The 18,007-nt window shown below is 37.6% G+C and overlaps 2 protein-coding genes across 3 annotated transcripts in view; one reads left to right on the top strand and one right to left on the bottom strand.

Annotated features, from left to right (window-relative positions):
• Positions 1-327: 327 nt before the first annotated feature.
• rhoj (ras homolog family member J) lies at positions 328-16,575 on the bottom strand. Of its 2 annotated transcripts, XM_058755229.1 has the most exons (6): positions 15,824-16,575; positions 7,798-7,853; positions 7,462-7,520; positions 4,613-4,777; positions 4,211-4,306; positions 328-3,784 (listed from the first exon to the last, which is right to left on the bottom strand). In XM_058755229.1, exons 1-6 carry the CDS (start codon positions 15,931-15,933, stop codon positions 3,638-3,640), a joined length of 633 nt encoding a protein of 210 aa, XP_058611212.1. In that variant the 5' UTR covers positions 15,934-16,575; the 3' UTR covers positions 328-3,637. The 2 variants fall into 2 exon arrangements, with proteins under 2 accessions (XP_058611212.1, XP_058611211.1); XM_058755228.1 differs by lacking the exon at positions 7,798-7,853 and having other exon boundaries at positions 329-3,784; positions 15,824-16,561.
• Positions 16,576-16,996: 421 nt separating this feature from the next.
• kcnh5a (potassium voltage-gated channel, subfamily H (eag-related), member 5a) overlaps positions 16,997-18,007 on the top strand; it is a 98,240-nt gene continuing 97,229 nt past the window's right edge. Inside the window, exon 1 of the mRNA XM_058754954.1 lies at positions 16,997-17,413. Within this exon, the coding sequence (XP_058610937.1) occupies positions 17,341-17,413 (73 nt within the window). The 5' untranslated portion in view covers positions 16,997-17,340. The remainder of the gene's footprint in view (positions 17,414-18,007) is intronic.

Raw genomic sequence — 18,007 nt, 5'->3', positions numbered from 1 at the left:
ACCTCTTAAAGGGATAGTTTCACCCAAAAATAAAAATTCTGTCATCATTACTCACCCTCAGTTCTAAACCTGCATGAATTTCTTTGTTCCGCCGAACACAAAGGAAGATATTTTGAAGAAAGTTTGTAACCAGGCTGTTTTGGGGCACCATTGACTTCCATAACAGGAAACAAATATATAAAAAATACTATAGAAGTCAATGGTGCCCAGAACTGCTCTGTTTCCCACATTCTTCAGAATATCTTCCTTTGTGTTCATCAGAACAAAGACATTCATACAGGTTTGGAACTACTTGAGGGTGAGTAAATGATGACAGAATTTTCATTTTTAGGTGAACTATCCCTTTAAATAGCCATGAAGACCAAAGATGTTCTTATTATGTGGAGATGTCAACTTCCGCACTTCATTTTGCAACGCAGAAGTAAAGGAAGTTATTTTATTTGAATGTGGGAGATAAACTGGAAGAACGGTAAAACTATCTACGCCAAGCAGTGTGTTTATGACTATGATAATACATTAAAATTATTTTCAACAATATAAACTAGCACAACAGACTGTTTTGTACAGGTAAAATAATGTCTCCATGGATGTCACTGGAAGCATTTCACCTTTCATTTGCCAATAGCCTTGACATCATTCAAAAAGTAGGCTACATAAATCCAAAACGAATATTTAACGGCAAGCAATATTAGCCGATAGTATGTTGCTTCACAAAAGCAGTTTTTGGCATGACGGTGGACCTCCAGGTATTGGAAAAACTAGTGAGTACTTTCATGAATGAATATTTCAAAGACAATTCTAAAGTTTTATCACAAGCTTTAATCACTCTGTGTATATTTACAACACATTTTTAGTTTTGGCAAAGAAAGCTGTCATGTTTCTTAAGCATATAAATCAATGCATGAAATTTAAAGGAAAAAAAACATTAAAAATATTAAATATAAGTTTACAGTTGAGTTCAAGACTGAGTTCAAGTTATAGCTCTTTCAACCAGCGACTGAAAACTGGTCTTCTCATTAGCATTACAGTATATAAACTATTGCATAGGACAATGCAAGGCACAGTGTTGTAAGTGCACTTAAACTGAGTGAAGAAAGAAACTCTATGCTACATTAAAGGCAAGTGAATGACGGCTCATTCTTCCTCTCTGTGGAGCAGGCTTGATTCCTCAGCCCGAGGATGGTTGCTAGCACCTTGCAGGCTCCGGAAAGAAGTCCCTGAGGTCAAACTAAGGAACGACTAATGTGAAGAGCAATCAGAAGTAATCAGTACCAGTTCTGATGTCCATAACATGGTGGTCTGAGAACTACAAGTACTCACAGGACAGCTTTTGGTAAGTGAAAATGGATGCTTGAACTGTTGGTTAACCTATACATTGTTCAACACATGTCCAAAACAAAAGTGTAAGGGCTACACATAATATTTTCCATATTATTTGACGCTTGTACCAAAACACAGTAGGGATTTTGAAAAGGCCACATATTTAGGGCAGGACTGCTGAGAGTCCATGATCAGCGGTGCAGTTTACAGCATGACCACACTACATGCCTGAGGAAAAAAACAAGTCTGAAGAACAAAGCCATTTGTGTTTGAGCTGATCTTTAAAAGGGAAAATAAGGGGGTGGCTTCAGCCAGAGGCAAAACTGAGCAGTTAGTCAATGTATAAGCCTGGTCCACAGTAAATACATGAGTACTTCAGCTGAAATAGAGAGTGATAGGGTGAGAGTGATGTTTTTTTTCACAGTGTCAGATCACGTGGAGGACTATGAGTGTCACTTAAAAATAAAATCATAATAATAATAAAAATATATAAATTAAAATGAAAATATAAAGGAAAATGACCTTTCATTTTTTAAAAAGTAGACCTTTTACATTTAATTAATGTTTAAAATGTTAAATTAAACTAAAATCATACAGTGCTGCAGGGATGATGTATTTTTGTAGGCAAATGTTAATCAGGTTTTTGTTTTAATGCCTCAAATAAGGTCTACGGTGAACACAAGCTTAAAATATTTTCCTGTGTTATTCTGCGACATACAATACACCAGTAATACCCCCTCGTGACATTTTTAAAGCTTTTACTTGTCTTGAAAATGGCAGTTGCTAACAAGTGGCTAAATGAGACTACGGAGGCACCATCACGCTAAACAGGAAAACACGTCTGCTCAATAGTCTGCTTTTACAGCCTCGATCTGTTTAAAATCACACTCTTGGAAACTATTCTAACTCAAACTTTCAGGGAAAATGTCAGTTGTAAACATGAGGGCGTTTGACGTCACAACGGTTTTATTTCCAGGTGGACCATTAAAGAATGCAGAAATCCTGTAGAATTTAACCAATCGGATGACGACTTGAAGAATTCCCAAAGTGTTTCCCATTTTGCGCGCCTTATTCATCGGACATTCAGCCAACGTTCCATGAATGTGATGTCTGAGACTTGAGTAATGGTAACTTCCAGGTTAGATTGCATTTCAAATAATTTATTATTTTTAACATTAATGAAATAAACTGTTTAAAATATGTCATCATTTGAAACCTGATTTATCTAAGATTTATCTATATATCGATTTTAATTTTGGATTGATTTTGATTTCTTCATTTTATTTTAAGTGGCACGTACAGTACTCCATACTTTTAGTCCTCCATCGGCTCATTTTTAATAGAGGAAAATGAGAGCATTTTTAAAAATATGTGTAGGCAGAGTCATTTGAGAAGAAAAAATACAGGCCCCTTCAAAAATTAGAATGTAAATGCGTATGAAAAATATAACAATTACAGCACCATTTTATGGCATCATTGTTCTACACCTACACTGTATAAAGATAAAGGTCTGATGGCTCACAGAAACGTGACTAGGTATACTTCAGGGCATCTCAGTTTTAAAAACACAAGGAAATGTAAATGATTCATGGGATAATGTTGTCACGAGATACATTTTCCCTTTATCCTGTCACTGGCAGACTTCAGTCTTCACACAGTGTGCTTGATTGTCACTCTTTTTGATGGATAACATTGTTTTACGTAGCGGTTTATCAGTATAGTTAATTTTGAATGACCCAAGGAAGATGCATTCCTTACTCTCGTCTCTCTCTCTTTCTGTCTGCTCTACCTCTATTGATAAGTTGGCCATCCTCCAGAGAATTTTCCTTATTAACTAGCTCGAACTGCTGAAGCATTGATTCCAGAAAGAGCGCAATATTGATTTGAGGTGACTGAGAGAAAACCAGCTTGTACGGAGGAATGGATTTTCATTTTTTCATAAGCCTCGAGAAACCATATAATATAGCCGGTTTAAAAAAAAAATCCAATGGCTCAGAGCGGAATCTGAAATGTTGGATTGGAGATTGGCGACGTCGCACCACATCGGTTCAAGAAACCGCAGTCCCATCTGAGACTTCTTTGGCTTGAGAAGCAAATCCTGTAAGGCAACGTGGGGGAAAAATTAAGGCACTTGTTTTGGACAGTGTAGCTCTCCACGAGACATACAAACCGAGGGCAAGACCGCTCATTGTCCTGAGGGACAACAGGCGGATGGAGAAAGGAAGGATGTACAGCAGACTGGAGGCGGTTTAGGGTCTGTTACTCTGCCCAAAGCTTTGGAGAAGAGTGGGTGTTCACAGTTGGAGATGCTTTATCCTCACACGATAGCACAACAGCTCCTGCAGGCCGCGCAGGCCCGTTTTTGTTTCTTTGGGCTGAAGATTGTCAGGATGGCCTCATCAAATACTGTCTTTAGTCCCTTCTGAGTCAGTGCCGAACACTCCAGATAGCACTGGGCTCCAATCTGTGGACATCAATATACAATTTTGAAACAAAAGGAGAGGTTTAGCAGAATGTCTGAGCTGCCAGTTCCATACAAAGAAAATGGATAGTGACCATAGATTGTCAAGATCCTTTTTGAAAATTCACTGAACATTTAGCTTGAAAATCATGCTTGACAGTTGTGGTCAGCATTCATTCTCATTGAATGGAAAAAAGTAGCTCAAACACTTGTTAAACAATTCTAATGATTATTTTTCTGTGTTCCACAGAAGAAGAAAAAAGTCATATGGGACGACATACTTGGAACAACATGAGGATGAGACAGAATTTATATGAATCCTTTCAGTGCTTTGCAACACTGAATCATGCTTTCTATTTTTTGAAACCTGGACAGATCAACAATAAAACAAAATTAAGCCAAACTAACAAACATCTGAACATCCATCACCTCTCTGGCTAGTTTGAGGCCTTGCTCATAGGTCAGTGGCTTCTCCTTCATCTGGAGCAGACGTGCCAGTGTCTTTGGGTCATCTCGCAAGTCAATCTGAATTAAATAGAAAAACAATCCAATAAATAAATTGTTGAACTTTTTATTTTTTACATTTTTTTTAAATTTTCCATAAAAATTCATATTTTGACTTTGATCTGTTTGAGCTTCATTTGACAATGAACTATTATTATTACTATTATTAATAATGTTTTATCTGATAATAAAATACAGCAACAATAATAATAAATGATCAATTAACAATTATAATAATAAATTATTATAATAATAATAACAAAACTAATAATAGTTATTATTATTATTATTAAATCACATTACTGTCTGAACTAGAAACTCCTGCACCTGTGTCCCGATGAGGATGTAGGGCACATGTGGCATGCAGGATTTAAGCTCAGGTACCCATTCCTCCTGCACATTGTGATAGGAAGCTGGATTCACGACAGAGAAGCAGATGAGAAAGACGTCTGTGTTGGGGTAGGAGAGGGGCCGCAGCTGGTTGTAATCCTCCTATATGACGGCGAGTAAAGTAAGGCCTGCTTTAGACTCAGTTCATCTCTCTTACAACTGAAATATGCAAAAGATCTTTTTGAAAAACAAAATATAAGTGAAAGATGATTAATTTAAAGATTAAAGCTTCATTTAAAGCTTTTTTGTCAAACACTCCCATCTGTTGCGCTCAATTTACATAATTGTATAAATGTACACATTTGCAAACAAATGCACTTTCATTGTGATATAATGCAAATATGTCTCGGAATCTATAGCTGTGGAAAGCACAGTCTGAGCTGTAATAACACATATTTTATTTGTTGATTGGTGTTATTTTCAGGTATTAAGATACTTCAACACCACACCAGAAATGTGTTTCTTTTGACTGTTATTATGCTGAATACCATTCAGCAATTATCATTCATTTTATTAAAGTGCCTGGGTGAGAGAGGCCAATTTGATTGTTCCTTTAATGAGACACTTTAGCTTGACAGTTCAGGAGGATATCATGGAGAAGTGTTCATGAAAAAGATCATTAAAATTATATTCATGCTATACCATTCAAGAATTAGGGGTCAGTTTTTTTTTTTTTTGGAAAGAAGATATTACTTTTATTCAAAAAGGATGTCAAAATTGGTAGTAAACCTTTACAATGTTACAAAAGATTTATATTTCAAATGAAACGTTTTGTTCATCAAAAACATCCTGTTTTCAGCAGTTATAATAATAATAAATGTTTCTTGAACACAAAATCAGCATGATTTCTGAAGGATTTAACAATATTGTAGTTTTTACTGCATTATTTCTTAAATAAATGCAGCCTTGGTGAGCATAAGAGACTTTTAAAAATGTTTAAGTACAACCTAATTTGAATTTGCAAGTACCCCTGATTGGGGATCGCTGGACTAAACCATAGTCAATAAATCAATAAATATAATGTTTTGGTAAAAATTGAACATGTAGAGCCTCACTTATTATGAAATGCAAATGAACATAAATAATTAACATCTGGCCTTTAAAATGTCAGTGCCGAATGACAACGCTGCACCAGCGCCAGCATCTTGTAAAAGTCAGTTCTTCTTGAGTGCCATTGATCTCATAGCGAGTGATCAATAGAAGAGAAGGGCCAGACATCACACAGATGCTCCTCTGTATCAGTGAACTGGTTATGGGAGCAGATGTACCGAATTATATAACTTTCATTTATACAGCAATGTGCGGCTCACTACATTAGTCAGTCTTTTTAATTCTGAAACGCAGCAAATATTCGTCATTACAGCTCATACTGTGCTTGCTACAGCTATATATCCTAAGAAACATTTACATAATTATATCAAGCTGAACAGTAATACTCACACTTTAGCTTTCTTTATTACTTCAAGCAAAAACGGCCCTTGAAACAAAGTCAAAAAAGTGACCCTCAGTTCATTGTTAGTAAAAGTTGGTAAATATTTATACTGTTATGCAAATCAGTAGCCTATATAGTGCTTTGCACCAGTCTGGTACAGTATCTGAGACATGCAATGTAAAATATGCATATAATGCTATTTTCCCTTGTATTGCATGTTTTTGCATATAAAAGAATAGTTTATTTCCTCATAAATTATTCAAATGTATGCACTGTTAGAAACTACATCCTGTTCAATGAATGCCTGAGTGGAAGTGACAGTAATGATCAATCATAAAAAAAATTATAATTATGTGACTGTTATTTTTTTCCAACCGATTTAAGTTACAACACAAATATGTTGCAATATATTCTAGGATTAAAACTCTAACACCTGGTGTCCCATAAGATGCGTATTACAGGGCCGGCTGATTCTGTGATGCCTTTAGACACACGAGGAAAGTAAACAGCTGGGCTTTGGTTCAGATGCATCTATCTCTTCAGGCTTTGTATGAATAGTCATGTGAGTTTCCTTTTGAAGAATCAATGCAATAAGCCAAAATCAAAGTCATTATGGTGGGCTGACAGTGACAAAAACAACCCAGCCTGTGGTTTGTTGTAATTTCAAGTCAGTGCTTGCAGCTTTATTTAGAACATTATTCAAAACAGGCTTTACATTCTGCCATTAAACGTGACTGTGATGCAAAAGGAGTTTACATTCAGAATGATCCGATGCATGGCCACAACGCCATTTAGTAATGTTCTTAAGAGTTTCAATTGATGAAATTAGACTGTTTAGTAAGGGAAAGACATTAACCAAGTGAAAAACATGATTTTTGTGTTATGTCTGGTTTTATTTGGTGGTATATTCAATGGTATTTGGTAACAATAGTGAAGTTGTAACTGAATTTTTATGCATTTGAGGGCAGTCAGTAAACTTTTTTTAAGGTTTTCTTATTGTGTGAATAAGGTTTAAAGTTGGCATGAAATAAAAAAATCTGAGATTTGTGTTATAGATCTTAATGTCAATGATTCAGCTATACATAATGTTTAATTTGACACTTTTTTTACCTTGTATTTAATAATCAAAATGTCGTAACTCGATCTTCCAGTAAAACGTCTGACTGCTATCTGGTGACGAATGCCAGACTTTTCCAATCATTTTGTCTGCTTAAACCCCACCCTTTTCTTACAATATACTGCAAGCTCTCATTTAAATCTGCCTCCATCCAATCAACAAATGACAACAAATTTTTAATAATCTATATAGAAATAGACTATATAGACTATATAGACCTCAGAAGCATTAACTCACTTGTCCAGCAGTATCGTACAATCCCAGTAAGTGCTGCCTCCCAGACACTGTTACATTCACTGTAAAAACGAAAACAACAGCAAAAAAGGTTTGTTACATTCATTATGCATATCAAACAGAAAAATACTGTGCAGAATGCCTATAAAATGTGTGTTTGTCCAGCAGTGTTTCTGCTCCTGCTGTATCACATCCCTCTGATGTACTTCCAGAACTCCGGACCTGCTGTTTGGTTGTGGGTGGGAATGGAGGTTGATTTGGAACAGGACAGCTGTCAACAGCAAGGGGTAACCGGTTTTGGAAAACAGGGAGGGAAGAGCGGTGTGTGTGCTCGCATACATATTTCATTCTGTGTTGCGGGTGATGAGGGGGAGAGAACGGCTGTGTTGACACAACTAAAAGGAAAAAAACCCAGACAAGTCAATCTTTTGTCATCAAACAACACACAATAAAAGACCACTGCTGAGAACAGGAGAACAGCTGGACTCAACATTTCACAGAGTTCACATTTCAAACAAACAACAGATACTAGTCCGCTGTGTGTCCACACTCTTTTCAAACTCAGTGCTCTGATAGTTGTTTGATAAGACTGATTAAAGGAATGTGTGCGTGAGAGAAGAAAGAGGCTATGATGTGAAAGGTGGCCCTCACCAGATTCTTCAGGCTTCAAGCACCTTCTGAGACACCCTGAACTGAATTCAATCTTCTCAACTGCATGATGGCCTGGAATACTGATGACTGGGACCTTAAAAAGATTATACCAAATATTTCATAACCCATCAACTGTACTGAGCCAGATACCCATGGATGCTTCCAAAATTACCAATAACCTTCCTGTCAGAACCGAAGCACTTCCTGCAAACTATAGATCTGGTGCCCTTAATGAGTTGAGAAGCTTCTGGAAAAAGAGAAGACAGCCTCTCCAACATCTCTTGAAAATAAGCCCAGCAAAATGTTAGAAAGAAATTCACCACAGATAATTCAGATTAAACACTCCAATATTATGGCAATAAAAATATGGCAATGCAAATTTTGAGTACAGATGAACACCACTGACTATAAAAAATAATCTGATCTCTAAAATCCAGGCTTTTCAATAGGGTTCACCTTTTATCCTGCTGCTTTCAAGCTTCACAAAAAAACACCATAAAAGAGCGCTAGGGTCCATACAACTTGTGTGCTAGATTCCCGGTCCACTAAAGTCATATTAATAGCTTTGTGTGAATATCAATGTCTAATTCATGAACAAACTGTTAAGAGTCAGATCTTTTAAATGAATCAGCTGATTCAATTTACAAAACCATTCTGATTATACCACATCATTTTTCAAGGAAAATACGTTTACTTTGCAACCATATTTGCAACACTTCTGGGCAGCTATTTTGGGCATTCAAGACAAAATCTGCTTGAATGGAGAAATCTTAAAAACTGCTGGCAAAACTGTCACATTTGTGATACAGGCTCATAGGAGCACAGAAGTGCCTTCATACATGCTTTCAAACAAGCCGAAACGAAAGAGAGACAATGGGTATCGGCCCTGCTAATGGGCATCGGTCCTTTCTCAAGGGATTACTGCAACAAAAAAAGTAAGTAAAAACTATTTTAGCTCAGTTCTCTTAGAAAGTCCTCTTCATGCAATCCAGATTTGTGTCCACTGTCAGGTTTTTTTTTTTCTTTTTTGGGGATTTTCTGAAGACAAGACAGGGCAGAACATGCTAGCCATTGTTTGTTTACACTCATGTCACCATCTAGTCCCGAGCTATTGATGACAGCAAGCACGTTGTTAAAGACGGCAAGCGAAGAATCATCGGGTAGCAACGTGTAGTCTGACATGTTTCTTGTTCACAACACGACAAGTCAAAATCATATAATCTGGCACAGTGACTGTCGTAACTGACAAAAAAAATAAATCATGTAGTTTGAACTGGGCTTAAAATTTGCGATGCAGTTCTTGAATCAACTCACTGATTCGACGATCCAGTTCCAGCGATTAACAGCGCACTTGAGGGGTAGATTTTCATGGAATATAAGTAAAATATTTGTTTGATTCTCACCATCATATGATTTCAAAACACTGAGAATGTACCACAAGTCATATGGACCACTTTTATAATAATTTTATAGTATTCTGTTGACTTTTTAAATATTTTTTGATATTTCATTATGAGAAAAGTTTTTTTGTTATTGTTCCCCAAACAAACATTTTTGAATATTTCTTGTTAGTCATAAATATAAAACCCTAAAAGACACTAAAAACCCTAAAGCAGTTCTTACACTAGCTAAACTGTTTCACTTGAAAAGGCATAATGTTTGTTTCATAAATTATGATTGCAAAAAGGGTCTGTGCGGCCCTTTTAAAATTCAAATGAAATTTTCAGTCATATCTTACACCGCTTTAAGCGATTGCTAATCTCAATGCTAATTTTAACAATCATGTGCTCAACACTGGGGACAAAAGACAAGTACAAAGCAGCACTAGCTCTAATGCCCCTAGCTTAGCCTCATGGAGTTACAGGGGGTCACTGAGGAGCCGCGTGAACTGTGGTGTGTGAGCTCCTCCAGGGTGGTGTCTTTCTGAAAGGCATTGCAGCTGTAGGAAACCAGTCAAGCAGTGTTTTGATTAGATGTGCTTAGAAGTTCTTTCCCTGTAGACTATGAAGATGGACCAGAAACAGTGGCCTTGAGTCTGTTGCTGTGTATCAGCTGTTCCCGACAGGTCCTTTTACCAGCTCGATTCTTTTCCCCTCTTGGGGCTGGGCTAAATAAGGAGTCTAATCTTTTCCTCAGTTACTGATTCTCTGACTCTTTCTTTGCCTATAAATACAAAGCCACTAGTACAAAAACAAAGCCTGGGTGATGTGAGGTGAAATTTTGAGAGAAGTAGAGAAATTCAAGTCTGTAGGGATGGAGAAGGTTTGGTGGCTAATATGAATTCGGCTCTCAGCTGTTCTCTCCAGTCAGCTGTTTTTCCCCATGAGGCTTGAGCTTTCTGTAAACCCCAGCCCCCATTCTGTGGCCTGGAGAGAAATCAATGTTGTGTTACAGTCTCACTCAAACAAGCCTGACCCACTGTTGTGAAACGTGATTTGGGGCGTCAGAAGCCCACATGCCCCTCCAGACCTCAACATTCTTCATTTCTCTTTTCTCTTTCACAGACTGGCCTGTGACATTGAGTCAGCTAATATATCTGCATTCAGCGAGCTTTAGCCTATAAGAACAGTACAGTGAATTGTATAGGTACTCACATGATAATAGCAAGAGACTGCAAATTTAATTTAGACACTTTCCATTCCATCACCAGGGCATTAGGTCTCAAGTGATAACCATTTACTGTAGACGCTTTCACTGCTCACTCACAATTGACACCCATTTTTCAATGGTGGACTGTTGTCCACCATCCATTCCAATAAAACTGTCTTTTAGCAATAAATATATTGGCATCTTAGATCTGGTGCTGTAATATGGTAATCGGTGCATTGTGCACCATTCAGAGTGCAATTGTCACAACTGTTTTATGTCAGTAAATTGGACAATTCAACCTTTACATCAACATGCCAAAATATCCACTATGCTCTTGCAGTGTTGTGATCCATAAACGGGTTTCTGTTTTTTGAGTGGTTGGCATTCCTGAAGTGTGATTTTTATTTTAAGTGTTTCTTTAAAGGCATTGGTAGGTCAATCTGCAAAATAAGCCACTGGGTTTTATCCTCTTTTCAATTCCTGTTGCTGCAGTACTGTGCTTGCCAGAGGGAAGTGTACATAATCTACATACACATTTTGCATAGCATAACTAAAAAAGACATTAATGTGATTAATCATGTATTCTGAAGCCAAAAGAGTCTGTAATGCCCTTACACAGCACTTGCTATAAGATTGAGCTTTTGCTTGTCAGTGAACGTTTTGTCAAAGTACTTCCACACTTCAAAACATGAAATGAGCTCAACCACTCACTACACTAATTATGAATTTTTAATTACTTATTAGGAACTCTTTCTAGGTTTCTATGAGACACATCTCTTTAAGGTCTTACTCAAAAATATTTACATTTATAATATAACTTGAAGGGACAGTTCACTCAAAAATGGAAATTATGTCATAATTTACTCACCCTCATGTCATTACTATTATGTTTTGGACCTACAAATTCAAGTGAGCTTTAGATGTAACCACGTAAATAGAGTGGGGGAAGTAACCGGAAGAGCAATTCGCCGCTAATTCCTTCGAGATTTTCCTATGGGGTTTTATAGTGAGGTTTTTCAGTTTATGAGTAAAGTAAATCCTGTGGTAAACATAACGTGACGATATTTTGATGTTTTGTTCTACAACGTAAACTGCACACACTCACATCCCAAACGTTCTTATCTAGTTACTTAATAAAAACATATGTTTTCAAAAATGAACATATGTGTGTAATTTACATTGTAGAACAAAATGTCAAAGTATCGTCACATTATGTTTACCACAGGCTTTATTTTACTCATAGTACAGAAGAAGGTCCTTCAACCACTCCATTAGACACAACTTTTATTCTTTCCACGAACCAACCACTAACCAAATCTGGCGTGTTGATACCACTAACCATCAAACCACATACACAGGATTATGGGATCTCATAAGCTGCAAAGAATAAAATATCTTCAAAACCAGAACAAAACTCAAAAATTCTCTGGGTGTTTCTGGTTTCCTTTATTAGTATTCATTTAAATATATAATTGTTATTGATGTCAGTGTTAATTAACACAATCTATATGATAGGCCATTGTTTTACTTTGTATAGCTCTGAATATTATTGCTCATGGTGAGTAAAATATCTTTGAAAACCCTGTGCTTTACAGATCTGCCAATTCAAGGAGAGATCAAATCAAATGGAAAATGTAGTGGAAAGATAATGAAAAAACAATAGGTGTGAAATTAGCGTGCCACTACAACACCAGCTGTGGTGAATGGAGCGTTGCAGCACAAAGAGTTACAATTATGGCACAGATGAGTGTTTAACATTGAAAAGAGCTACGAACTATAGCTTTCCAGCTGTAGGTATTTTAATATTGACCATGTGGCAATATCCACAATGCCGTATCACTGGTGGATTAGTTGATTTTGTTAGGAGTGTAGTGGGAGCCACACTAAACGATGACTCATCTCAAACACATTAACAGGCACTGTGTCACGGCCCGAGAATGCCATTGGTTTGTTTTGGACAAGAGAATTCAGATCCTGTGGGATTTATGGACGGAAACCACAGTCCCTAATACTGTTGGGTTGAGCTCTAGCTCTCGTAGATTGCAATCCCAATGGTTCTGGTGAAAAGAATATAATTTTAGTTCAATCACTCATATTATATTTGGCCTTATTTACATGAGTTATGTCTTGTAAAGTAGTCTGTATGTGTTACAATTAATAAAAATACTAGGGTGTTTAAAAGACATAGTTGGAAAAGATACGATATTACCTTTTCTAATGTACACTACCAAGCGTTTTTAGTCTATTAAACAATATACATATATCTCCAAATAGCTGCTGCTTGGATTGCTCAGTTCACCATTTAACTATACATTTAAAAAAAAGCTGCTTATTTATTAATTATATTTTCACTTATAATTCAATTACCATATTTCCAGTGCTTCCTATATTGCAAACTGTTCCATTACTGCTGAGGCATGAATTTCATAGTTTTTCATTTTAGACCAATTCTAGCATAGCAACACAGTAAAGCTTTCAGTGGCCTACAATGGGAGCTGTGTGCTCTTCATCCTGCACATTAAGCCACTATGTGACAATTCGCCACTTTATTATGATGCTTTGTCAAGGCCTCTCTCCAGGGGCCTAATACGAATGTAAGTGATTGATTGGCCCTGGAAGAATATCATCTCTCTTCTCTCTCAATTTTTCATTCTGTACTACTCTGTCTGCTTTCATGACATGTACTGTAAATGACGGCAGTCCATCTCTAAATGGTGCTTATAGGCACTTCTAATACATACCATGACTTAAATTTGAATTCACATCTGTTTGCCAGCACACTGTAAAGGAACCAAATAAAAATGCCTTTCTGTGTCCACTATTCTTTATGAGCACGTTTTCATTTCCCTAAAGGTGAAGCGTGTCGTTTATGCACCACTAATGTCACCAAAATTAAAAAATGGAAAAACTGAGACAGGTTTCCCAAACACTCTCACTGTTGGATTCTGGTTTGGATTCTTAAAAGTCTTGTGGCAAACTTAAAGTTGCCTTGGCAGGAGAAAGTATTTAAATAAAATCATTGCAACTTTAAAAACCACAAGGTTAAAGTCTGCTCAGTCAGGCCATCAACTGCTTTTTTTTTTTTTTTTTTTTTAGCAAAAAGTGCCTGCATTCAAACTTTTGTTCTGTGACATCCATTTAGTGTCCTCTGGATGGCCTCACTCATCAGCTTAATTCAACCGCAAGAGTTGACCGAGAATCACACTCCCTGAAGATCTTTCCATCTCATTCAACTCCCAAGAGTTTAAAAGTTTTACTCACTCCTTGAATGAGTTCAGTGAGTCTGGGTGTTTGTCCTGAGCCTGCACTGACCAGCTGGAGGAAATTGCAACACAGGATACTATTAAAATCTCATAAAAAGGAAAAGAGTTCTTCTTTTTGGCACAGCCCAGATAAACATGCCTTATTTGATCATATGGCACATTAGAGCGAAATGTGCAATAGAAAATCCTTTGACAATACCCACTTTAAGGTTCTTAAGCTATAAAAAACACTTTCACAAATGAGAGCCAAAAAGATTGGGGCTAAACTGAGTTTCTTTTTTTTTTCCCCCCTTCATGTTTTATAGTAATTCACAAGCTTTTTTTCTCCAGCCCTGGAAATATGTGAATCACTCAGTCATTGTGGTAGGCTATCATTAATCATCTAAATACGCTGAATAAGAGATCTTGCTTCAAAATGCAAACAGTGTAAATATGAAATGACAGCAACTCACTCCACTACGTTTCCAACTTTTCCATTGCCAATAACGTCAATTGAAAAGACCTGTATTGCATTTGGAAGATTGCATTAGATTAGCTATATTCGAAATCGCACACTGTATAGGAGGTGCTATATTTGGTTTGAAACATACTTTCCAACTGTTAAAAAGTGTGTTTTTTTTTAAATATAGAGAGTGAATATGGGAGGTATGAATGAACGTACTATTATGTTGTTACTGTCACGTGACCTGTGTCAGTTGCATCCCTTCACTGACACTTAAAAATCCTCTGCTGTGGCCTCATGGGACAGTAAAGTGGATGTTGTAAGTTAGGTACTTTTTGCCTCCTGTTCTTTTTTGAATACTATGAATTCAGATACACAGCTTTTTTCATGTACTGTCTTTCACCTTCTACACAGTATGGAAGTAGGCATATGGATGGACACAGGGCTTGTTTGTAATTTCTCTTCCTACAAGTTCTTTTAAGAAGGTGCTTTCTTTATATTTGCGAGGGAAGTGTGCTGCTGCTTCCAGAGGATGTTGAAGCTGACCTGTCTACCACTGTGTAATTAGGACTTGACCCTCATAGGATTCTGGGAGCATGCATGTGTCATGGGGGGCTTTCCCCTGATGAGAAACTAAAGCCTTTATGCATTCCTGCATATGCCTTTGAGTCAGAGAGAACAAGAAAAAAACGGATGAATGGCAACACATTTGTGACCATAAACTACTTCTACAAAGCTATAATGCCTACAGTACAGTACTTTTGGATTGCGTCTGTTCCTGTGATCAACAGGTTGCGGCACTCGCGAGCTCTGACTCTCACTGATGCACAGCTTGTTGCTATTTACATTATTTACCTCTTGCGCAACATAAATTGTCTTTTGACGTCCCTAGAACAGTAAGGTAATGGCCACCGACCTTAAAGAAGTTTTCAACACTTCTTTTTTTAGTATTTTTGTTCAATTATTGTTGAATATTGAAACTGATACTGATTCGGAAACAAAGCTTTCAGCAACGTTGCTATGGTTGCATATTTAGTCAGAGCAACTTCTGTTTACAAAGCGATTTAAATTTAGTTTGAAAACACATTGATGAAATGTTTAGGCTATGTAGCCTATATTTAAATGCAGGTAATAATAGCTACACCCTTTTCAAATTCATTAAGTACAATAGGCTATATAATGTTTATTAACCCTACATTAGAGGGCTCGGATCCCAAACTATAATTCGTACCCTGTTTCTACTTTTTTAGTGTGTCGGGCCTCAGTCCTCGCTCTGGCAGTTGATATCTCCTCTTTCAGATGGCTATTCTTGGGACAGTCCCCTACCCGACCGTAGTGGGGGGCGGTAGACAAGGATTAGGTAGTCATACTATAAACTGCACTTCATAAATAGGTTATTCAATTGAACGCTTGATCTTACCTGCATAGTGATCGAATACAGTTGGTACATATTCCTCGGGAAAAGCATCGTTTGCGTAACTCATCAGCAAACAGGTTTTGCCCACAGCTCCATCGCCGACCACAACACATTTCAACATCTTTTTGGCCACAGTATCGAGAGGATCGCTGTTACTGCCTCCATCCTCAACCGCTTCCACTGCGTTCTGCCTACTTTTCGAGCTGAGAGTAGGCATGATAGTCGGACAAGTCCAGAAACTATATCCTCCACAGGTAGTCAAGTCTTCGGTCGACTAGAAATACCAATCTTTAAGACGTTAGTCTTCGTGTGACCAGTTGAAACACTCGAGTTGGCGTGTCGTACGGTGCGCAGGCAAATCCGTCAAGTAAGTGACCCACGCTTTAGCTCGCGCTTCCAAAACAATCCCTCGCCATCGACTGCAGTTTCATGAAAACTCACGATAACTCCTACAACTTGCATTCCGATATTTTACATTTTCCTGATCCGACGACGAAACTGTTTCAAAAACAGTGGCTTTGGCTCCGGTTTAAGTCCTTCATACTCCAAACAGCTTTCCACATTCGCCCCTACGCGGCTACGCATCGTCAGGGTCAGGAAATCATTGGTTTCCTTGCGAATTCCATATTAGGCAGGAGTGGGCTGGGAACAATAGGGGCTCTGTCCACAGCCTACTCAGACAGGGGACTTCAGCGGCACAGGAGGGGCGGGAGGACGTCCCGAATCTAACCTAAAATATAGCGCCACAGGGAAGGATGGCAGGAGTTGGATTTTCATTCATTCATTCACTTTCTTTCTTTGAATTACCATCAAGCTAACAACAAATTCGTTCATTCATTTTTTCAAGCTAACATACATTTCCTGATTGATACAATCACTTTGACGTTTCAATAATTTATCTAGCCTGTAGTTTCTTTCATTTATTCAGTGTTCATTCATTCATATTTTTTCGAAGGCGTGAAATACACTCAGGTTTCATCTGAAATGTGTTGAATGGACATAAAAAGTTTTATGAAATATTCACGATGACCATCAGATTGACGTAATTAAAAGCATCCCGGTGGAATCAAGATTGCGCATAAACCTTCCGTAAATTCATGGATTATAACCCTATAGTAATTTACTTGAACTGTTACATTTACTTTTTTTTTTTTTCTCACTTAAGATGACATTCCCATCATCTACAGTAACTCTTGAGTTTCCATGTAACTAATTCGCGCGCAATAGGCACCATCTGTTGCATGTGACTATCTCCATGGCACCGGGCATCGCGCTCGAGAGTCCTGTGCCAGTCAATTTTTATTGTTACAGTTCGCCAGTGCGCAGGCGCAAACCAGGGGAGCGCGGAGCCTGCAGAACTGCGAGCGCTCCGTGGTACAAAGGACCCATACCAGCCAGGCACGGCGCAGCGTTACCATGATCTTCTTCATCCCACCGATAGATTCCCATCCCGCCTGCATCACTTTAACGACCAGCTTCCAGCAAGTCCGCAAACCTGACCGACGCTGCCCGGCCGCAGAATGCACGGGGGAAAAAGAGGACTGGTGGCACCACAGAACACTTTTTTGGAAAATATTGTTCGTCGCTCAAGTGGTAAGATGATCGCTTTCTTCAGATTGCAGTACCCGATAAAGCAAAGGGGAAAGTCTTATGATGTCTTAAGATCTGTTTCAATCCTCTGTCTTTTTCTTCTTTCTAACTTTAATAATGCGTATAATTATGCGTAAAAGTGAAGCTCGTGAGTTTCTTTCTATAAAAATGGAAACCCACATTTTTTCCTGATCAAAGTAAGATTAAATATTTAGATCTGACGCGCCTCAAGTCATTTTTTTATAAACTCTTCTTTATTGAGTGCTTAATAAAACATATTAAAACTGAGAGCTACAAAACGGAAAAAACAGCCGTGAGCTAAACATGACCGCTTCATTACCATAATAATAGTAATTAAACAGTTAACAACACATAGCTCGATCGCTTCCTAAAACATTACCTTTACTATTTGCTATCCATTATCAACATTAATGTATTAATGCATCAGTAAGACTTGATTATATGGCATCAACAGCCTACACTCGGGATGAATCTCACGCGGGGAAACATTTATATAACATTTATTATAGCGTTTTTTTTTTTTTTCTTTTTGTTTTGGAGTCGCACAACCCACCTTTCTTGCTTGCTTGAGTTAAA

The sequence above is a fragment of the Onychostoma macrolepis genome, chromosome 20 (assembly GCF_012432095.1).
Source record: "Onychostoma macrolepis isolate SWU-2019 chromosome 20, ASM1243209v1, whole genome shotgun sequence".
Lineage (NCBI taxonomy): Eukaryota > Metazoa > Chordata > Actinopteri > Cypriniformes > Cyprinidae > Onychostoma > Onychostoma macrolepis.
This window is presented reverse-complemented; position numbering and strand designations above follow the sequence as displayed.